Source organism: Vanessa cardui, chromosome 3, assembly GCF_905220365.1.
Source record: "Vanessa cardui chromosome 3, ilVanCard2.1, whole genome shotgun sequence".
NCBI lineage: Eukaryota > Metazoa > Arthropoda > Insecta > Lepidoptera > Nymphalidae > Vanessa > Vanessa cardui.
In genome coordinates, this window is record NC_061125.1 from 6,728,831 (window position 1) to 6,753,603 (window position 24,773).

The 24,773-nt window shown below is 31.4% G+C and overlaps 1 protein-coding gene across 1 annotated transcript; it reads left to right on the forward strand.

Annotated features, from left to right (window-relative positions):
• The first annotated feature begins 304 nt into the window (after window positions 1-304).
• On the forward strand, window positions 305-7,975 carry LOC124543687 (gustatory and odorant receptor 22-like). Its single transcript, XM_047121949.1, has 9 exons — window positions 305-353; window positions 2,982-3,131; window positions 3,452-3,550; window positions 3,713-3,885; window positions 4,173-4,372; window positions 4,445-4,590; window positions 5,812-6,008; window positions 6,707-6,868; window positions 7,566-7,975. Exons 1-9 carry the CDS (start codon window positions 305-307, stop codon window positions 7,716-7,718), a joined length of 1,329 nt encoding a protein of 442 aa, XP_046977905.1. The 3' UTR covers window positions 7,719-7,975.
• The last annotated feature ends 16,798 nt before the right edge of the window (window positions 7,976-24,773 follow it).

The following is a 24,773-nucleotide window of genomic DNA, read 5'->3' on the forward strand; positions in this document are numbered from 1 at the left end:
TTATTTATGTATTCTTAATACTATATAATAAAAAAAAAAGATATCAATTTTCAATAAAGTTTTTGTCCACATTACAGCCAATCGACTCTACGGATTTTCATTGACAAGTGCGCATAGCTAAGTAAGCTGAGAAGGGTGGAATATGATTGATTGTATGTGGTATTTTATTATAGAAGTTTTCATATCGTGATCTGCTTTTGAAGCGTATACTTGAAACATCTTAATTAAAACAACATCAGTATTTTTAAAAATGGAAACAAATATATTTACGACGAGATCTACTAATTTAAAAAAATACAGCGAAATGAGAAAAAGAAATATGTTTGAAAAGGTCGACGGAAGAGATATTAAAGGTATAAGACTTAAAGTATTCCTCTTATAATTTGTAGCATTCTGTAATGTCATTGGCAAGGTTTGCTTATACTCTAATGCAAAGTAGTTATTCGTTTAGGTTAACGCATCAAGCTCATTTATTTAGTTAAATTATATTTCAGTAACTTTATATAAAATAAATTATAATACTCTCTATAATTAAAGAGATTAATGAATATTAAATCTTTTACATAATTATAGGAACAGATTATTATATGACATTTTACATCAAATGTTAAATGAAACGAAAATCGTATTTATATTATAAACGGACAATGAAAAGCCCGCCTGACCATGACGTTATCATTATTACACGATGACCTATGTTCCCATTACCTAATTACATGTTATTAGCTAATGGAACTCAGGCTGTACAATTGTAGCTTATGGGTGTAAATGTCATCTAAAACAATATGTCAAACCTTTATTTATTCGTTTATGTCGTAAAACTTGGATATTGAGATGTCTTTAACATATCATTCAAATACTTTAATATTTAATGCAATTTAATTGAAAAAACTCAAGTGACGAGCTTTTATGACCATGTATATTGGACGCTCACAGTGGTTGGACGCACATCTGACAGAATTGGAAGTAGGGTTAAGTAACATTAACTGGGACATAATAGGTCTATCGAAAACCTGCAGACAGAGCAAGGACACGATGACACTAGATGCCGGTCACTAATTGTACTTCCTAGAAGGGCAACAACTATCTCAAAGTGGAGACGACGAGAGATATCTAATTTTAAAGATGAACGAAAGGTATGAGTTGAAGGACTTACAAGTATATGCCCTAATTACAACGTACACTAACGAAGAGATAAAAAAATCGAGCCATGTACGATGATATACTGAATACTATGTCTCATATCAGTACCATCTACAGAAATTTTATGTGATGGTGAATCTGGGATAGAAATATTTGACTAAGGTCGCAGATGTTTTTGGGGACAAATGCTGGCAATTTTTTTCGAGACTTGGGTAATGTTTTCAATTAACTCATTGTTTTGGAAAAAACAACAGTAATTGGATTGGCGAAAACCCGATAACGTAACGAAGAATGAAATCGACTGCATTTTATCCAATAGGCCCCATATTTTTCTGAATGTCTTGGAGATGAACGGGGTTAACGAGCTAATTGCAAAAACTTCCACCTGGAACTAGAAAACCAATTAAACCAAAGACAAAAAAAGAAAGGATGAAGGTCGATACTCTCTGGCGAGACTCTAGACAGGATGAAGAGGAGACGGCGCTATTTGAATCAAAACTAATAAAGAGTACCACGAGATGAACGATTATTGAAGCTGTTAACGCCCTCAATACGGGCTAAAAGATTCGTGATAAGTTACATAATTCCTGTTTATAATTATCACGAATACCTGAGTCTTGAAAAGTGGATGGACTATGGATTAGACACGCCACCATTCTGACGACCTTCAATATATCGCCTGGGAGAGATTAGTTGGCAAACGTCTTTAATTCCGTCCTCCAAAATGGTATTTTACCGAATGCATGGAGCAGAAATGTGACAGCGTTAGTTTTCTATAAGAGTGATAACGATCTTCTGAAAAACTAATTTCAAGATTTCGTCTTCCCCAAAACTTTTGAAAAATTCAAAGGTTTCAGTACTGTAGACTTTAAAACACACTTAGGAAAATAATACAGAAGAACGAGGATTATAATCAGCCTCTACTCAGACTACGAAAAACCCAGCAGAGATGACTAATTGACTGTTAGTTTGTCAGGTATTGAAGTATTTCTAACAGCAGCAGGAGCAGAAACCATTAATGTCTAAGCACCAGACCAATCCAATTGCATCACGGGGTGAGACAGGCCAATTTGATCTCACCGAGACTCTTTATCAAAGCATCAGAGGACGTTTTCAAAACGTCGTATTGACATGGATGCCACATTACTAAAAATGGCCAACACATACACTCTAGCGATTAATGTTCCACTAAGATTTATTTGGCATCTTTAAGCTATTTTTTGTATCATAATTATTTTACTTTTTATTTTTCAGTTTGAAAAGGTAAGCGAGTAATTAAAATCCATGATCAGGTTTTAATCGGTACACTTATGACCCATGGAATGGTGGGTTTAATAAATAAGTAAATAATACTTAAAAGAAAAGAATATATATACATACTAGTTTTATATCCCTTATCGAATGTCTTCTTGGAAATTATCTTTTCCTTAAAGCAAATCTGATTTGCTTTAGGCCAAGCAGGATTTTATTAAGAATTGTCGTTTAATTTTCAAGCATGTCAAATAACTTAATAATTACACGCATTTAGTACACCCACTGAAATGTTAATACTAAAATTCATTGTAAGTCTTTAATCTTTGTTATGGTCCATTATGTGATACTATAGTATATGCGTGTGTTGTGCTATGATAATATACTATTCTAAAAACGTTTTTATGTCAACAACAACATTACAGTTTCATTTAATTCGATAAATGAAGCATAAATACATGGATAACAAAAAAAACATTATTATTTTTTTGTGAGACAAAATATTGTATGTATTTTTTTCTACATCCAGAAGTAATTGTATTGAATAGCAAATACCAAAATATGTGATATTCAATTTAATATTTTAGCTTATCAAGAAAAGGATATCTATGGTCCACAAATCAAGGACAAAGATGGGGAGCTGCTTGACCAACACGATAGCTTTTACATCACTACAAAAAGCCTGCTGGTTCTCTTTCAGATCATGGGCGTCATGCCGATTATGAGAGTGCATAGACGTTAGTATTATTTATTTAATTATACTTATTGTAATTGGATGGTTTATATTGGGTATAAACATACAAGCTTTCTACATATATTTTATAATGTTATGCATTACAAATACTTTAATTTCCCATTGTATAGACCACGTATTCTTAATTAATGACTAGAAATGAAATCTCAGGCAATAATAAATTGAATTAAAAATAAATCGATAAAACCGAGGGGCTAACGAGCAAAATGTTCATGGATTGTTGTTTTATATAATGAACAAAAATATGTTGAAACATAAATGATAACCGTTCATGTTTATTTTAATGATTATATCATGTTTTAGAGACACAAACAACTAAACGTACAACATACAACTGGATTTCCAAAGCAACGTTGTGGGCTTATCTTGTTTGGAGTCTTGAGAGTATTATCGTAGTAAAAGGTAAACGTTTTCATAGGATCTATTGATTTTCAAAACAGAAAGCATTTTATAATAACATAAAAGCATTTAAATATAATTTTAAATAATTTAAAAGCATCGTTCTGATTTATTACTTTGAAATATACAAGTATTTTAATGTAATAATATTCTGTTTTATCGTAGTCGGCAGCGAGCGTCTCGCGAACTTTCAACAGAACTCCAACAAGCGTTTCGACGAGGTTATCTACAATATAATATTTCTCAGCATTCTCATCCCACACTTCTTGTTACCTATCGCCTCCTGGCGACACGGGTCTGAGGTTGCTATATTTAAAAACATGTGGACACATTATCAGGTAGAATATTGAATAGCTATGCAATAAAAAAATGTGCTAATAAATCGTTAATTGAGTTGCTATAAATTATATAATATTATGGTGATATAAAATTAACAGAATAATGCGATTTACGGAAATGAAGTTTATTTTGATTGAGATTGCTTATTAGAAAGGGATGTAGAAATCGAGGTCATTGGTTAAAATATTGATTCATAAATCTGTTTCTGGATCAAGAAAAATATTTATTATTCTGTCACGTATTCAATTGTTTTTTAACGTATTTTTAATTCTAACTTTATTTTCAGTTGAAATACCTTAAAATTACTGGAACGCCAATCGTATTTCCTAATTTATATTCGCTTACATGGGGTTTGTGTATATTTTCGTGGGCTCTCAGTTTCGCTGTTATTCTCTCGCAAAACTATTTGCAAGATGACTTTGAACTTTGGCACTCCTTTGCATATTATCACATCATTGCTATGCTGGACGGCTTCTGTTCATTGTGGTGGGTAAGATTTAATTGTTTTTATAATTTCGACTTGAATTGCTAAGGATAAATTGTTATAATGCTATACAGGTATATAAATTGCAATGCATTTGGAACGGCGTCTAAAGGATTAGCGACAAATCTTCATAAGGCTTTAGAAGCGGAACATCCAGCTTTGAAATTAGCACAGTTTCGCCATCTTTGGGTTGACTTGTCGCATATGATGCAACAATTGGGTAAGAATTTTGCATAAATTTAAATTATCTAGTGATTCATTTATTTTTATAAACAATAAAAGTAAAGTAACAGCATCTAGGTGTTCCTTTACTAGGCCAATGTCTCTTTTCCCTTTGAGAGGAAAGTTTGATACATCAATCCTGATTGATTGATAAACAGGGTAGATTTTCAGTCAGTCAATATATTCCAAAAAAACACACAACACATGAAATTACCAAAGTGTATCCAGTTTGCACTTAACAACAGAGAAAATAAAATTAACTTTACAATATTATGAAGGAAATAATTAAAAAGGTTTTATTCGCAATTTTTATTTATCAGCGCTAATACACGGCTCCGCGTTCAAACTTTGCAATATTAAAAAAAAAATATGCTCGACAAAACACTTCTCATCCAATTTGATACAGCTTTAATGAGATGTATTCGTATGACGAACACATTAGAATGGGACCAGTAAAAAATATGCAAATCGAAAGAGGCTCCCGTGTAAGGCTACAATAATAGGGCCAGCTTTTGTTAAAAAATGAATAAACATTTCTTACAGACTTATCTTTCCTGTTATAAAAATGAAATATACCTACCTATATTTCAGACATTTATATCGCCAATTAATTTTAATATGAAATGACACTTATTTATATGTATACATAATTATTTATATGCATAACACTTAAATGTACGTACATTTAAGTGTTATGGGTACACAATGCTTCTGGTGTGTTCTGATCTCGATGTCGGAAAGAGAGAATATACTATGTAACTACTCACCATAAAATATTTATTATTAAAACTGATTATCAATATCTATCATACACTGTTTAATCTTGGACGTAATAAATTAAATATATTACATAAAATGGAGCTGAGATGGCCCAGTGGTTAGAACGCGTGCATCTTAACCGATGATTTCGGGTTCAAACCCAGGCAAACACCACTATATATATATGTGCTTAATTTGTGTTTAAAATTCATCTCGGAATAATCAGAACGGAATAATCAAGGAAAACATCGCATGTTTCTAATTTCATTGAAATTCTGCCACATTTGCATTCCACTAACCCGCATTGGAACAGCGTGGCGAAATATGTTCCAAATCCTCTCCTTAATGGGAGAGGCTAGCTTTAGCCCAGCGGTGGAAAATTTACAGGCTGTAACTTTACTTTTACTTTACCTATAATGAGTATTAATTTAAAGTATTTTTTGAATTAAAACAATTTCAGGTCGAGCATACTCAAATATGTACGGTATATATTGCATGGTAATATTTTTCACTACAACAATTTCCTTGTACGGGTCTCTCTCCGAGATACTGGAGCATGGTCTAAGCTACAAAGAAATGGGATTATTTGTGATAGTGGGCTACTGTATGACCCTACTTTTCATCATTTGTAATGAAGCTTATCACGCTACGAGGAAGGTGAGGTTTATGTAATCATTAACAATTTATTGGTCGTTAACTTTGATTAAGGTAGAATAACTAAACAGTGTAAATATCTGTAATCACTAGTGTGTAAATGAAATTAATGGATAATGTCATACTTGGCAGAGCTGGCTTAAGTACCTCATTGACTTGTTCACTTACATGAATTTATTGATGTTTTGTGACGTGTTTGTTATTCACGTTTTGAATATCAAAAGAAAATATTCAACGTTTATCATTTTTTTTGTAAATTTACATATTATAATCAATTGATTCACGTTTGATATATTTTTTACTATTATGCGGGTTTCTGCGTTTAGTAGTCCGCAGCTTCGATAGCTTAAATAACCTTTGTCCTTCCTTAGATTAAAAATTTTGCATCATATCCAATTTCATCAAAATCTGTTGAATGTTTTGGATATTAAAGATAAACAAAACGACAGACAGAGTTACATTCGCATTTATAATATAAATATAAATTGCGCAGTTTCTTTCGGCGATTATTTTTAATGCTACAGTGTGTCTTTATGACTTACGACTTACAGTCATTCTTCTCGATTCTCCTCAATCATAGCAAGTGTAATGCTTCTAGTTTGAATATAATTTTAAAGGAAATAACCCAAATTAATTATTTGAACGAACTTCTTAGAATTTAATTATAAATACAATTAAAATACAAATTAAGTGATTTCCAGGTCGGTCTAGAATTTCAAATGCGTCTTTTGAATGTTAATCTGGGCGCTATCGATCGCAGCACGCAGCGTGAAGTTGAGATGTTTCTAGTTGCTATCGCCAAGAATCCGCCCATCATGAACCTTGATGGATTTACTAACATTAACAGAGAATTGTTTACAGCGGTAACTTTTTAATCTATATAATATTATTTCTACATTTATATACCAAACAACTATTCAAGCTATTGGTGATTTTTTAAGTTCAAAATTTTAGCGTCTGTTTTATATAATGTATGGGCTACGTAGTATGAGGCCTTAGCCTCATACTACGTAGCCCAAGCAATTCTTCGCTAATCCTCGTTAAGATATACATTTGACAATGCATGACAAATCTAATCTTGCATGACTCCAAATAATTTTAATGCGCAAACAGTTTACTACAATTACGATTGAACTAGTATTCTGATTGGCTGTACAGTCGTGGCAAGAAAAGGTTCATCACCGTAAGATCTTTTTTCGTGTGCTCAGTATAAGCGATAATCTGCTTTACCGATCGAGAGTGACATATTGCGTTACAATGATTTGAAGTTTAGGTTTAAAAGGTACTAAGAGTTTAAGTTTTGATATACGAATGAATTTGAAAAGTGACAAAGGTTTTCATACTCTGACTGTACAATAAAGTAATATAGTATTACTTATTTATTAAGGAATAATTGAAACCATCAGTATGTCAGATGATTATTATAAAATGACGATGATCGGAATTAAAATATATAATACGATAAAGCATTTCATTTTAATAACGCATTGAAAGGCAATTCATAATATTATAATCAATTTTGATTTTAATTTATCTAGTATAAACTTATTTTCTTTTCAGAATATATCTTTCATGTCTACATACCTGATAGTCCTTATGCAGTTCAAGTTGACACTTCTGAGACAAGGCACGAAAGTGGTCAAGAAAATTGTGAGCTCAATTTTCAATACGTCCACTACATTGGCTGCGGATGATGAGGAATACGACGAATAATTATTGATAAAAATCAAAATCTCCTTTAGAAAATGCACATTATTGTTTGAGATAAATTACTCAAATATTAGATGTAGAACGTATAATATTTAGCACTCATTTTAAAATGATAATAATTTTGTTATAATTTACATGCATTGATGTAAAATTTCATTACTATAAGTTTCTCCTCATCTCCTTTAAGCTTAAACTACTGGGTACATACATAGCTGTAAAACACTGTCCAACATTAATTCCTACTGAACAATAAACAGATCCCAACGAAACTTGGGTATGAAACTTGTATTAATTCTTTTAAGTGATCCTCGAGAATTGTCATTCATTATTTTTAAAATTATTCAATTGATTTATTTTATTAAAAATATAAAAAATATGGCTTTATAAATAAGGAAGTTAATTAAGGGGTAACAAGTGCTGTCTGTGTGTTTTCTTCTTTCAAAAGTTTGAATCAATGATGACAAAAATTAGTTTAATAAATTAGTTTTTTATCACATTTAGTTTTATTAATATCCATTGCAAGTTTCCTTGTTTAAAAAATATTCCAACGATAAATATCACAGTTCACAAAACTTAATAAAATATTACGTAATTTAAAATAATTCATTATTTACATTAGAAAAAAAATTATATATTATGAAAAAGCTTAAACATACATTAATTCCGGTATTACAACATCATCCGATTTTTGGGTTTACATTTTTGTATCCTTTGATTCGTGTTCAATCATGTATCATAAGAAATATTGAAAGGTTGGATTTTAGACTTTAGATGAAATGGAGTATTTGCAAATTGAAAATTTGAATGAATTGCTTTGTTTGTCGCTGAATATCCATTTACTACATTTATGCACGGTGGAATGAGTTTTAAGCGCAGTCGAATAAGAAATCGAAATGTGCAAAATAAAATCACATTCAAAAATGTAATATAAAGTGCTGTATATTAAAGTATTTTTAAAGATATTTTTTTTAATAATACTTCCCGTGGTTGGTTAACAAATCTGTATGTCTTGAGGTCTTTGCTTTAAACCAAGAATCAGGTCAATAATTATCAATAAATTTTCAGTATGTTTTTAACTACTACTATATTCTGAAATTATATTTCTTATTACTAAAACTATTACTCTCAATGTCGCACAAGAAAAGCGATCGTCCTTTACCTTTCACCTTAGAATTTAACGACAAGTTTCATTGTTGACAATTTGCAATAGTTCGCAAGAACTTGCAAGGCTTAGAGTATTAGCGCTATAAACTTAACACAGCTTACAATTTTCTTCAAGATGGAAAATGTATGAAAATGTTTATAGCGTAGAAATATTAAACAAAAATTGCGGTTTTAAAAAGTAAAAAATCCATACAGCCTCTTGATTGATTAAAGTGAATGAAAATTCGACGATGTATATTTAAAACGTCGCTGGGGTATAAAAACGAACAAGGCCAAAATATTCAGCGAAGTTGATTTGATTGGTAATGGTTTTTATTAATTAATTAAGTTATATTTTCTGGTTCACTGTAAAAAATATTTGTTTTTCAATTTCCTTTATTTCAATCATAAATGCACACTTTAACTAGATCTTCTGATTGCCTTTTTTAATCAATTAATTTTAAATTATGAAATAGTGGATTTAGGTTAAATTAATATGTATCTAATTTTTATTATGTGAGCAATCATATGTAATTACTGAAAGTTATTCAAACCAAACTTAAGACTAAACGAAATGTTTTTTTACTTTTTAAAGTCGCTGAGCAAAATTCTTCTCTTCTCTGGCGGAGTAATTATGCAACTCCTAACACCTCGATGCTCCATCGTGATCTTAAATGTATGAAATAAAATTTCATCCAACACATGTAAGTTTTCCTTCACAAAAATTAAATATATTTAAAGAAAACAAATTAGGGATATCAAGACTCGGGTTCGAACCCGTTCCATTTCGTTTAAAATTTCCGTACAATTCTGTTTAACTTTACTCGTTTTTCCTACATAAATTTCATATTATAAGTTTTTTTACGCTTCCTCAATTTTCTAAGCATTGTATGGCATTGAGATAATCCTTAAGGAGTTAAACAGAACTAATTCCAAGCTAGTACAATTACAAACTGGTGATTTATATCTTCCTATCTTATTTTACCTCATAAAGTTAAGGGGTTAATCTTGAGGGAATTCCGTATTTTAATCAAAAAATATTTTTATGTTATTAATGGGGTTATTTTATTTCATGCAAACCCGAATTTTTACCACCGACTCATGAATTATTCTACATATATCGTACATCAAAAATCAAAATAAACTTTATTCAAGTAGGCTTTTACAAGCACTTTTGAATCGTCATTTTACAATTAAGTGAAGCACCACCAACCACCTACCATCAAAAATTATATCGATGTGTCCGGGTTTCAAGTGTAAATGAACCAAAGTTATTAGAGCCACAAGAATTACTTTGTTGGATTAATTCGAATTGGCAGTGTCTATGGTCACTATTGACCAATTACGAAGAGGAAGCTCAGTATACTTAATAAAGAAATATCGGTCGTATCCTGTCTTTATTTAAAAAACAGATAATTCCATTATATTTAAAGTTTAGTCACGTATTTCTAAATCTCAACATTGAGTATGTATCCCATACATCTGTAGTCAAGTGAGCGTGTGAATAAAGAATTCTGTAGCGAATTCCGGCCGAAATGGCAAGGGACTGCTATAAATGGCCCCAGGAAACGCGGGGTATCCATGGGTCTTACTTTAATATATGAACCAAAATGTACATTGACGTAAACAGATACTAATACTCTTTTACTTTATACCAGCTAGTTTATTATTATAGATCTAAGAATAGTCGTAAAAGAAAACTTTTACTGTACTACTGCTACTACTACTACTACTACTGTATAATTCAGCGATTAATATATTAAATAAAATTGATCTTATACGTATATAAGCATATACGTATAAGATCGAGACAATACATTTTTACATAACAGTGAATTATTAGGTCAAAATTTGAAAGCAAAGAAAATTTATGTTATACATACATATTATTATGTGATTAATGGCGGTTTAATTACGTTTATGCATCCTGTAATTAAAATTGATTGTTCAGACATAAAACGTTAATCTATAATAACTTGAAAGCGATCGTTGATTATAATAAACAATCGCTTATAATTATGACCCAGTATTTATCATTATAATAATAATAACTAAATTATTTAATTACATTAGTTCACATTTATTATAACGATTTCTTTAATTAAATTGATTAATTATGCATAGGAAAGATATTCATAAAAAATACGCTAAGTAATATTGAGTGTTTGTTTTTCCTCTGCTTTAAGTTAACTAAATTCATGTCTACAGCTAGCACGTTTCCTATCGTTGCAATCTTGAGTTAAATGTTTATTTATTTTCAAATAGTTAGGGTCGGAAGGGTCACTGATTGATAAGTCGATAGTTTTATGAAACTTTATCACCGTTATGCAACCGCATTGTTTTTTGACGATTTACTCGATAGCTTTGTGATAGCCTGTCTGCGAAGGATACATACTGTCGCTAAACAGCAATATTTAGTAGTGTTCGATTCTATTTTTCAAAATTCTATGTAATTTATTATCAAATTAAAATTTATATTGCAATATTTTTATTACTGTACTTTATACAATTATATGTTAATTAATTTTTACGTCCCATATTTAGTTTCGTATCTCGTTTGAGCACTTTATTATAATTTAAATAATAAAATCATCATCATCATCATCAGCCCATTTTTGTCCACTGCTGGACATAGGCCTCTCCAAATGCACGCCACTGTGGTCTTTCTCCGGCTATTCGCATCCAGCTCCTGTGTGCCGCCTTGCGTGTATCGTCACTCCACCGTGCCTGAGGACGTCCTACACTATGTTTGCCGAGACGCGATCTCCACTCTACGTTTTCCCCAATGGTTGTCGGTTCTACGACAAACATGACCAGCCCACTGCCACTTCAGCCTACTAATCTGGTGGGCTATGTCGATGACTTTGGTTCTTTGACGGATCACCTCATTACTGATGCGATCACTCAGAGAAACGCCGAGCATAGCCTTTTCCATAGCACGCTGAGCGACTTTAAACTGGTGGACCAGCCTTGTAGTGAGTGTCCACAATTCGGCTCCGTATGTCATGACGGGTAGGATGCACTGGTTGACGACTTTCGTCTCAAGGCACTGTGGGATCGACGATGTAAAGATTCGACGTAACTTCCCAAACCCAGCTGAATTCTTCTATTCACCTCGTCCTCAAGGTTCAAAAAGGGAGACAAAAACCTGCTGAAAAACTATCGTCCCATATCCCTACTGAGCCACGTCTATAAGCTGTTTTCAAGAGTGTTTACGAACTGCATAATCTGCATAATCATAATCTTTGTGTGTGTGCGGTGCATCACAGTGCGGCAGATTATACAGAAGTCCCAAGAGTATAATCGGCCCCTGTGTCTTGCATTCGTGGACTATGACAAGGCCTTTGACTCGGTTGAAATCTGGGCTGTTCTGGAGTCCCTGCAGCGTTGCCAAGTTGATTGACGATATATCCAAGTGATGAGATGTCTCTACGAAGCTGCCACAGTCAGAATCAGCAAACAAATCCCATAGCAGTGCATCGAGGAGTGAGATTAGGGGACGTTATTTCCCACAAATTGTTCACTAATGCAATGGATGATATGTTCAAGACACTGAACTGGAAAGGACGTGGCATCAACATCAATGGCGAATACATCTCTCACTTGAGATTCGCAGACGACTTCGTCATCGTGGCAGAAACGCTGCAGGACCTACAACAAATGCTGAACGAGCTGGCTGATTCTTCTATGCGTATCGGCCTACGGATGAACTTGGACAAAACCAAGGTGAGAACATGTTCAATGAACGACAACAAGAAGAGTGAAGAGAACATGTTCATTGAACATGTTCTACCGGAAGATAAGATTATACATATATAAAGGTATAAATTATCTTTCGTATATATATACGGAGAAGATAAAATTATACATATATAAAGGTATAAATTATCTTTCGTTTATTTACTTAACTTGTATGTTTTGTACTATAGGAGATTTTTTCTTGTACCACATGGATTGGAATCAGTATCTCAATTAATGAGATGTGGACGGCTGCAGTTTCCCGGTTGAGTATGTCCAGATTGTTACTGATACTACAAGGATAGCACGTCTATCCTGTTAAATATAAGTATTATCTACGTGTAACTGGTAATTTGGTGATGTACCCACTTTTATTATTACAGTAATTTTACCAATTTTGTTAACACCGGCCTTGCGAACGGTGTTCTGAATTATTAAATAAAAAATCATTTTTTCGTCAGCGCTGTCTAAGTATTAATTTTAAATGAGATAAATTATTCATATAGAACATTGATTTTTCAAACTCTCTTGTACCCTGGCCTGAGCCACGTGGAGTCTAGCTATATTTTTTCAGTTATAGAATAACTCAACAACTGTAACTAAATTCCAAAACAGTAAAACTAATTCAAGATCTGTATTTATATTAACAATCTGTAAAGCCGACCAATTTACATTTCGTTACTTATATTTTAATAGCTATTAACAGAAATCTTCTTTTTTTCCTCAACAAAGCTTTTTATAACAAAATGTGATATTATAATGTTAATGTAACTGGCTGTTGTATGTGTGTTCATACACAGAAGTAAACAATAGTAGAATATATAGCGAATAATAATTTAATGTATTACTTTGATTGTAAAAATGTATCTAGTATCATAAAGATGTAAATAATTAAATCAATCTGGACACTAACTCCGATTTAAAAGCTTGTAAAATATTTTAATATTTATACTTACTTATTTGTTTTATACATTATATATTTTTTGAAGATATTTTTATGGTATAAATTACTTTAAATATTTTGTTTAGTTTTCTTAAAATAGAAATCTATATATTATAAAACTGATCTTATATCATACTTAAAAGTGACATCAAATGCATTTAGCGAAGGCATAAAATATGGAATTTAATACGAGACGATCGAGTAACCTCTCATACGATACGAACTAGGCAATAACTCAAGTTTACATGGGCTGAGATGGGCGGGAGGTAGCGAGGGGGCCACCTGTTGCTATGGTTACGAATTTACAAACTTAACTTTTCAATTGAGATAACCCTTAACCCGTTATAATAAGACCGTATGTTTCAACCCCGAGTTATCTAAAAACAATATTTGTCTAAGCGATAACATCTAAAATTATGACGCACATTGTCATGTGTTCGCATACGTTCGTGGTAACTAAGTTTATGTTGCTTTAACATTTACTCATAAAATATGCTTATAAATATATTTCTATTATTTATTATTGCATATTCGTGTAAGAAATAAGGCTTTATATAGTATCGAAAACATTTATCATTATGTTTTATTATAGAATTATTTTTATTAAATAAAATTAATTCCAAGGTACATGCTGTATACTATGCTCTATTTACACTTACAAAAGAATACTTTAATTGTAACTACATAATGATTTAAAAAACACGCTTTCATAATTTGCTTCAATGATATTCTAATAAACAGATATGTTATACCTATTTACATTTCGTTACAAGTAAAAATGATAGCTTGATAAAAACAATAAGTAAAAGGGATAACTCGATGTTTTAATTACGCAAAACGTATTACTACGTAATTATTGTGTATTATAACGTATTACTTCGTAAAACGACTAAAGGCAAACGTCCAAATTAGGACGTTTTCTATCCAGCTTGCATGTGCGTTGACGGCCTTTGAAGAATGAATAAGCCCTTGTAAGTTGTCTAGTCATATCGGTACGAAAAAATCACCAAAGTTGGTTTTACAGAGTTACTATGAGGTAGAAACGCTTAAATAATGTAGTTAATATATCAAAGCCAAGTAATACAAAACTAGCTGTGGCAGTATGAGAAATGAGTTTTTCAAACTGTGGATATACTATGGGTGATTTTTTTAAATAATTGGTTATTGGTTAACTTGAATTTTTAACGTGTTTTCAGGGATTAAAGTGGACTAGATTTAGCTAGCCTTAGTTCCAGTCTTTGGTTAGCAAAGAATTCATTTCAGATGCAAGAGCTTATTTGCCTTGGCCACTACAGTTTACCTACAGTGGGCAATAGAACGGAATAACGCCTGAAATGCTGTAATTACGGAAATCTTACTGGTCATCGCTTATCAGCTTCTGCAGGGACTGCAGGAGCTGACAGCTGTTAAATGGACTCAGAGACTAGAAGGTACGTGTTTGTAACAGAAGACTTATATTTATAGGAATAAGGATAATAAAACATACAAGGGACAATATCTCACCAATTCTCCAAATTTTCCTTAGCGATAACATTTATAGAGGACCCTCCGGAAGAATTGCATATTACGCGCAGCCATATAATAGACGGGCCACACTTTTCAAAATTACCCAGTACGAAGTTATGTTTCAATTTGTACCCCGTATAGGTGAGAAAAAGGCCGATTTCACAATCTCAACCTGGAAATGCGCGGTAACCGAGTTGTAGTTTAGTCCTTGTATGTTGCTGAATTCCATGGTTAGGAGAAAAGCTGATGCCTTATGATACCTAATCGGCTTGCCCCGAATAGTGACTAGCAAGAGCAGTACGTACAATTTTGAGTACAATCTGGCATCCCAGCACAGGTATTGTACGACATGAGCATGAATGGTCAGAGAGTTATTCTGCAAACTAGGCTAAATGAACCGAATGAACAACTCAGACTCGTGAAGTCGAACATTAAAATCTAAATAAAACGACTGAATCTACTCAGTTCGCACAACGCAACGGAACTAGCCAATTGATCGCATCGCGCATATAATATCCCACTTGTTGACGCCATTTTCCACTCACACGCTACTCGTGGGAAATGAAATGTTAAGGAACTTTCCAACTTCTGTAAACTCTTAGAATGAAATAAAAAGCTATCTGAATATTTGAGTACAAGAATTTCTTATGTAAAATTTCTTTAAATTTCCACAAAATATAGTTTAATTTTATTCAATGTTATAATTCAATAAATTTAAACTGTTTCAGTGCGCAGCAGGTGTGAAAATCAGAAATGGTGGTTATTTCGGAAAATTCTGCTGATAGTTCTACTAGAATCAACTAAAAAAATACTAAAGGTCTTGGCCTCCTCCTATATACAAGATTATAATAGTTGTAAGAGACTCGTTATATGAATATTATAACAGAAATTAAAAAATAGAAACTGTTATAATTTATTGTAAATATTCGTAAAAAGAATATTTAACGAAATTACTTTTTTACACAGCAAAACTGCACAAGCATAACTTCAAATTATGATAGTTTAAGAATATTGATTGGTTTGAAGTAATTAAGTTCTAATGCATTAAGTTTCGTCCTCTAAGGATAGGTGTGAAAATGGAACACCGTCGTCAGCGTGTGAACTTAGATAACGACTATACCGCTTCGGCGACACTTGAGAAACTTTCAAGTTAATCTACCCGATCCTAATTACGATTCTCAGTTTTAAAATACAACTAGTTTAGAAAACAATCTTCGAAAATTGCTCGCTCATTATTTTAATAAAGCAATTTTATATATTCATTCTTGGCAATACGCCGATATCGTTAACCTAGGTCGTGATAAGAATTTTGATTTTTTATTTCCTTTTTATATTCATAGAGTTTTAAACTGTTTTACATAGTGGCCACTAAATTCAGTACAGCAAACAATCTTTTCAGTATCTATATAAAAGGAAGAATTATCATTATATTGTATAAAACATACTGAAAAAAGTTAAAAAAAACATGCCGTAACAAGAGAAAGTGAAAAACGCTAAGTATTAATTAGAGTAAAACGACTTATCATGAAGGTTTTATAATTAGACGTTGCATTGCACATTGCATTGCCATTAAATTATTATTTTAAACTGTCAGTGATTTTCGTACGAAAATGGTTATACTGACGAGATGGTCTCTGTGGTTTTGTTGCCACATTGGCTAATATTTATAACTAATATACGGCTCCTGTATGTCATAGCTAAATATCAAGACTACATAATGCTACAGTTTAATAAATGGACTAATGCAAAATGAAAATTGAAATCGATATGGTTTTTTATATTAGTGCGTTAATCCATACAAATCTGTAAGCATTATAATATTATTAATATCAATTAAATAATAATTAAATACTTTAGAGGTAAAAGGATGGGCGATTTTTTTATAACAAATCTTAGTTTTAATATCGATATAGGTTATCCAATCTTTATTTATTTTAGTCACAACTAATAATTTATGAAAAGCTAATTTTTTAATATTACATATTTTAAGCATAAATCTAGAATAGGGCAGAATAACCTAATATATTTATAATATATATATATAGGTATATTTTAAAATTTAATTTGAAGTATAAAATACGTCAACAATTATCTAATCAATTCTGTTTACGGTTAAAATTATTCTACAGCACATAATTTAAAGATAACATTTTATATTTAAAAGCTGCATAAAATTAAAAATGATCGTGAAAACTCGTAACTCACGGACAGTAAAAATGTATTTCATCAAGGAATTCTCAGTATTAAAAATTCCTAACAAGCCCAATAAACAGAAACGTAGTTTATAGCAACTCGCTGTTGAACAAGTACAGTTTTGTGAAAATAAACCTTTGAGTAACGAAATAATGTAACACATTTTTAAAAACGACGTTCAAATTCGTTAATTAATCTACAGAGACACAGTTAAACTTCAAAGCATAATAGAATTACAATTGTCGTTCTTTAAAAGACACAAATATAAATCTTTGTTTTTATTTTAAAGTAGTAAAGAGATCATTATATAAATAATATTTTTAAAAAAACTAACACGTTTTTCTGATTGTAATGCATGAGATTTATCACAAGGAACATCGATTGTACTTGAAAAATTGTAAGAATTATTGTGCCTTACATAAACTGCATACGACTATACAACTAATAAAATGATTGCTTTTTAAGTCTTGTTGTTATAAAATAAAATTTAACAAATACTTATTTATTATTATATATAAGCTAATTTATGTTTTATTCACCTCTTTAGATTAATTTACGCTTTTATTACGCTAACAGATAATTGGATTTCAAGAACTTGTAAAAATATGACCTAAATAAAATACTATTTGATAAACATGCAATAATGAGTCGAGATGGCCCAGTGATTAGAACGCCTGCATCTTAACCGATGATTACGAGTTCAAACCCAGGCAAGCACCGCCGATGACAAATTGAGCACATGAGCTTAATATGTCTTTATAATTCATCTCATTCTCAGCGGTGAAGAAAAACATCGTGAGGAAACCTGCATGTGACAAATTTGAATGTGTATTTCATCAACCCACATTGGAACAGCGTGGCGGAATATGTTCCAAACCTTCTCCTCTAAGGGAGAGGAGGCCTTTAGCCCAGCAGTGGGAATTTACAGGCTGTTGTTGTTGTTTGTTCTTGTTTAAACATGCAATAAAAATACTTTATTGTAGGCAATAGTGCAAACCCGTCTGGGTTGGTCTATTGTGCATACACCAACCCAGACGGGTTTGCACCCACTCTTTATTAATGCAACAAGCGAACAGCAATAGGTACTTAGTATTGTTGCCTTCTGGTTCGAAGGGCAAATGAGCCAGTGAGATTAAAGGCACAAAGGATATACATATAACATCTTAGTTCCCAAGCTTGGTGGCGCATTGTTAATTGAGGAATGATTAGTATTTCTTCTTACCAATGTCTATGGACAGTGATTACTACTTACCATCAAATAGCTCATTGACCACTTCGCCTTTCTATCGAACATGAAAAATTGGTTTTTAAATCATACCACGACTACATTAAAAAAGTATGCGTTTAAAAATATATGTATTTTTCATGTCCTAGCCTTTCATAGCCGTTATTTGAGAAGCTTCACCAATTATTATGTGTTTGGCTTGAGTTCATAACTAATCTTGTACTCGGGCTTGGTGCATCCGGGCTAACCGAGGCTATATGTATCACTACCCACATAGGAAAAGCACGTTAACCTATTGGCGTTATGTACTAAGTTAAATCCGTATGGAGATTTGAAATCAAACCACCAGCAATTAAATTTCCATAAACGGATGGTGTTAGGCAGGCCAGCGGAAGTTAAAGCCTGCCAACTCGATCATTGCGTTACTATGACATCCACAAAATTATTAAAAAGGTTAAGATAATGTCAACAACTCTCAAAGGATTTTTTATTTTGTATTCATATGGGCTGAGACAACAAAAAATGATTTAATATTTCATTTGTTTCTATATAAATAATGTCTCACAAATTCAAATTTGCTAACAATGATAACAATATTTAGTTAGGATTTTTAATTAAGCCATCTAATCTGATTCGCCGTGGCTATTTACTTATCAAAGTAAACATTCAGCGACTAGAGACCCCTTTGGTCGCTAAGAAATTAAATTACACCTGGTAAAGAGCTTTGCTTCCATTTCAAATCTATACACTATGCAAATAATATTGAGAGCCGTGGAAGACTTTCTCAAATATAAGATAGGATAAAAAATTATCTTATAATATGATATAAGTGTAATCATTACTTTCAATATTATCTGTTGTACTGTACTTGGTAGTAAGGTTTTGAGCCCGTCCGTCTCAATAGTAAACTACGCAATATAGTATTGCGCGTTTACTGTAATACGATTCAAAGACTGAGTCAGTCAGTATAATTTCAAGCAAGAGAAAAATAACTTAGTTTCCCTAAGTAGGCGGCGCATTGCCGAATGATTGAATTTTGTGGACCATTTACACTTTCGTAATTATTTTTTTTAGATTACAAAAACCTTAACTTAATAGACACTTACGGAAGTATACAAGTATATTGACTTTTCGGGATATATGCCCGACATTGTTGAAGTTTATCTTTACTTCCCGTCGATATTCAATGTATCAATGAATGATATTTATGCGTGAAACTCAGTAGTTACTCTTTATACGTATTTGAAATGGAGAGTAATTTAGGTTAAATAAATAATTACATATAATATATGTACTTCCAACCTAAAAGTCAACAATTATTAGTTCCGGTCTTTTTTATAATCTACATAATTTTGAATTGAATTATATAATTCAATCAAAATAAATTTACAAATCGGAAGAGCTTAAAATACCTGCTGACTTTAAATATAAATATAAATACCTCGACACTGGAGAGATTTATCGATTTTACAGAATCGAAAACTTGTCGTTATAAGCTTATCTTTACTTCTTGTATTCATATTACGATTTTCACTGATTCAATCAAAGTGATCAATGTTACTGTGAGTATACATAACATTATTGCAAATGTATTGTGACGCAACTGTAAATATTCTTACCCTGTTAAAAACATCCCGAGGGCAGTCCCTAACTTCAAGATTATAAATAGTCCGGAAACCTCTCTTTTCAAAATGAAAATGGATTCAATATCCGTAGTGTTATCCCAAAGTAATATGCCATAAGGCAAAATACTACGATAATAACCGAAATATATTAGACGAGCGATATCTCTATCAGTTAGTTGTCTAACTTTTCTAACCAAGGAGGAGTCAAGTTTTCCTGTTAGGGATGTTCAATAATAAAATCGATAAATGTGAAGTTTTAAATATGTTTTGGCATTTAAGCACGTCCCAATTTTATTAAAGCTCAAAGAGAACCTGTAGCTTCAAGGTTAGATATAGTTTAGTGAGCTCATTTTTAAACATACCATTCAGTTTTTATAAGGTAAAATACTAAGAATAAATGTCAAGATATATGTATGAACAAATCGGGCCGCACAAATAGCGATATTCCTCTAACATTTCAAGCCGCGTGAATCTATTAGATATAACATGTGATTCTATATGGAACTTTAAATTTAAAAAATAAATATTACGTAGGTAATAATGTGGGTAGGTAGTTTTATTTTGCATATGAGGTAAATTATTTTACAACTTTAAATTAAAAAAAAAATATTAACAAAAAACAAAATTTTATTTAATTCAAATTTCGTTCATTAGTTTTCCCTTATAAAAAGAGTTTGGATAAAATTTCAGCTTAATAGGTTGGGTTAAACCGAATCGAACTCTAACATACTAAAAGGCGAACGTGAAATAAAAGCTTGCACACTTTTAATTTTAGCGATGTTTATTAAAAACCTATTAAACACTATTTATAGCTGCAAATTTTCAGTTAAAATCTGATGTTAATATGTTTAATAAAAGTAGTTTATATAAACATTGCTAGTCACTACTAATTATACTACATACTGCAGAAATTTTGTGCCATTCGATGCGACTTATTCACAATCGTGGCGTATTGTTTATCATAATTATGTAAATCTCAACAAGTCAAGCATCAAATGTGGGCACATGCTTTACATGAAAAAGTGTAGCTGATGCATAGCGAATAAAGGAAACCATGTATGTTGAGACAACCCTGGATTTTCATTAACTAATAAGTTTAGTTATTAGCAACAGCCTTTTAATTTTTTACTGCTTTAGACAAAGGCCTTTAGTCACAAGGAAGATGTCTTGCCCTTTTTCTACTACACTATATATTCCAATGCAGTTTGGTAAGTAAATATGTGGAAGAGTTTTAGTGAAATTCGACACATACATATTCACTTACAATGTTTTACTACTAAGTACAAATTAAATTATAAATTACTTTCAATAAAACCAATATTAAAATTCATACGTAAAACAAATATTTAATAATTATATTTATTTACACTTTTCGTTACGAATTTATTTTTTAAACATCAAATGTATTTGTTAAAAAAAACTTTTAATGTATCAAGAGTATTAGGTTTTATTTACCCATTACCCTTTATATCCTCGTTCGAGAAAGCAATGCTGTGCATTGTTGTATTTCTTATAAAAGGTCAACGATGAAGTGCAGAAATGAAAATGACGACATTTTCTTAGGTCATAAAGATAATAATCAATATCAGCATTCCTACATACTTGAGTATTCAATAATTTAAGTTGAAAAATAACCTTATTATTATTTAAATTAAATTGCTCAGATTATCATGTTTAACATGTCAATAGCATAAAATATTAATTTTTAACAAAATCTGTAAATTGTATTATATTATACATACACACATACATGTATAGTTTAATATGTGCTAAAATCTAGAAGCCAAGTAACACAAAACAATGAAAATAAGAATTTTAAACATCGAACTCGAAATTAAACATGTTACGACTTTATAACTGAAAAGTAAATAATAATTACCGAAAAGAGGTACGTAGCTACTTGAAAATATTATTTCATTGGTTGAAGGTCACGACAAAGTTCTATTTTTGAGACATTGTTTTAGAGAATCGATACTGTTGGTCTAATCCATTGTGTTTGATAAAGTGACTTCTGTGACAGGGGTCCAAGTCCAAGTCCTACGCAAATATCGGCTCGAAATCAAAACACGACCGCTCTGCGATCAATCAAAATCTCATTTGAAAGCTTTACGCAACGTATAGATATTATAGCGTCTTATGAATTTAGCCTTAAGTTATTTTTATAGTATGCCGCATTAAATCAATGTAAACACACTAGTATTTTTAGTCTAACTGTGTCAAATTTAAAGCTGAATGACCAAACAAGTAACTAACTAGAAAAGTTACTATCACTAGATATGGAATAATACAAAGTTACTATTCAGCATAAACTCAAGTTGAATTTTGACAAGTTTCAGTGAAGCACCGTCAGCGATTTGCTCGGCAAGGTATTGATGACATAAACTGGGAATGACTAGATATTCAAACCGGAAAATCAAATATTTGACAAAAATAAAGTATAAGATTTGATAATATATTTGAAATAGGTTAAGTTAATTCTATGTAGTATTATAATAGTGACCAAGATACAAAATATAGACGAGATAAACGTAACAATAGTGAATGACACCTATTGTTTCGTGTTCTACGCAATGTCCTTGGAACAAAGTAATAACAGACAATGTTCCCAAACTTAAGGCTTTGAATACTGAATTGTAGACCAAATTAAAATTTAGTACCGTAAGTTTATAAGTAACTTCTTCGTATTGTAATTTATAAGTTACATTTAAGAAATAATATTTATTCATATTATTTGAAAGTAATAACGATTTGATGATAAAAAATTATGAATATACGAAGCAAATAAAAAGCGTACTGTTAATATAATTTCGTTACAGAATTATAAATTTGTTGAGAAAAAACATAATTATAATACCTTATTTTTATAATGTTGTCTTAAATAGTTATAACTAGTTTAAAATAAATACCTAAATAAATGTCAATACCTTATTTTTATTATTAATATATTGTAACTACTTAGTTACACTACATCAATGCTGGCTTTTCTCATAATTAAGTAGGTACATTACGGAGTTGTAAATAATATGGAAAGCTTAAAATATCTGTCAGAATAATATAATTATGTACTTGTTAAGACTTCGTTACTTCATTTTATGATTATAGTTCAGTTTTTGTTTTTTTTTAATATATACTAGATTCATAAAATTAACAAACTATTGTATTAAAGAAAAAGCTATAGCCTTATGTTAATTTTATTTTTGTCAATGTTTTTGATTTTATGTGCAACAAATCAAAGCTTATTAACGTATAATTGAGCTATAAAAGACGCAATTATGAAATATCTAAATTGCCGAATAAATATCTCATACCCCAACAATACAAGGAAATAACTGAGAACCTATTACGAGCATTGATATACATATAGATAGTTACTAGGTTGCGCTCGTCTAGGGCGGCGGCCCAATCTACAGGGGTGGAAGACGGGTGTATCGTAGCAACGAACAGCATCCCTTTCAGTGTAGTGCCGTCAGCCGACCGCGACACACGTCACTCTAACCTCCGTAACAGCCTCTAATAAACGAACTCGCTTCAACTTGTGTTCCGTGAGACTAAAAATGTTCATCCTATTTATTTTAATTACTGTGTACTTAATCATGCTATGCCATGGTTGATGGTGACATAATGGATTTGTTATTACAGTGGTAAGCCGTGTATGCAAAACCGTTTTAATGGAGTCCCAGCGCCGGTGAGTTTTCCTATGAGATATTAACTGCGATGTTGTTTTAAAACGTATATAAACAAGCTCTATGGCTTTATTTACGATATCAATAATAATTTCTCTATATATTTTACGTATGTGTTATTTTTTCTAATCTAAACATTTTTATAGGGTACGTTATGTTGCTTTGTGTTTCCTTTTAGTAACAAAAATAGAATTCGATTTGTATAGAAATGTAAAAATATACTATTATTCTAATACATATATGTATATAATTACATCCTAAAATATCCTACCGACTTAATCAAAAAATAACATGGTTTTGAATTCTTAGATTACATTTTTTCTGAACCAAACATGAGATGTAATGATATTTATATTACAACGCTTATAAAATGAAAGTACAATAAAACGCTATCTGTACTTAATTGTTTTATCAATTTGAATGATTTCATAATGATCCCATAGCCAATCTACCATTGTCTGATAATATGAATTATTTATATGACTGAATTTCCTATTGATTTCCGTTGGCACTCATGCTTATTACTGAACCGCACAATATCCTTCAGGATCCTTTCAGATAAATTCCGTGTTCGTACCGTTATGGTAGAGATATTCAGGCGGGCACGCAGTATTTTATCCATTTAGACAAAAGCTTTAACCGCAACGCTACGTTGGACGATTTGCATATCTGTGTGATTATCGGAATCTCTTCGATATGACGCGTGGAAGCAGAATCGCCAAAAGAAACGATATTATGCGTACCGAGGCAATAGCTCTCTTTATAGCAAATTCTAGTTGTATACGCAGCAGAATTTAACATACTATCGTAAACATTTATGGTGTAAATAATACATATTTAGCTTTCTTCATAAGATAAGGCTATGAGAACTTGAATTATATATTAATGTGATTGTTATTTTTTTAAATAAAGTTGGTAAAATAAAACCTCCCAAAAGCTTCGTAAAATCAATAATATTTTCGATAGCACCTATAATAATAATAATTATTATAAGTTAATAGA

Coding starts and splice junctions, on each gene's coding strand:
- LOC124543687 (XM_047121949.1), top strand. CDS start 305: ATGAGAAAAAGAAATATGTTTGAAAAGGTCGACGGAAGAGATATTAAA. Junction 3,886..4,172: donor ACATGTGGACACATTATCAG/GTAGAATATTGA, acceptor CTTTATTTTCAG/TTGAAATACCTTAAAATTAC. Junction 4,373..4,444: donor GACGGCTTCTGTTCATTGTG/GTGGGTAAGATT, acceptor AATGCTATACAG/GTATATAAATTGCAATGCAT.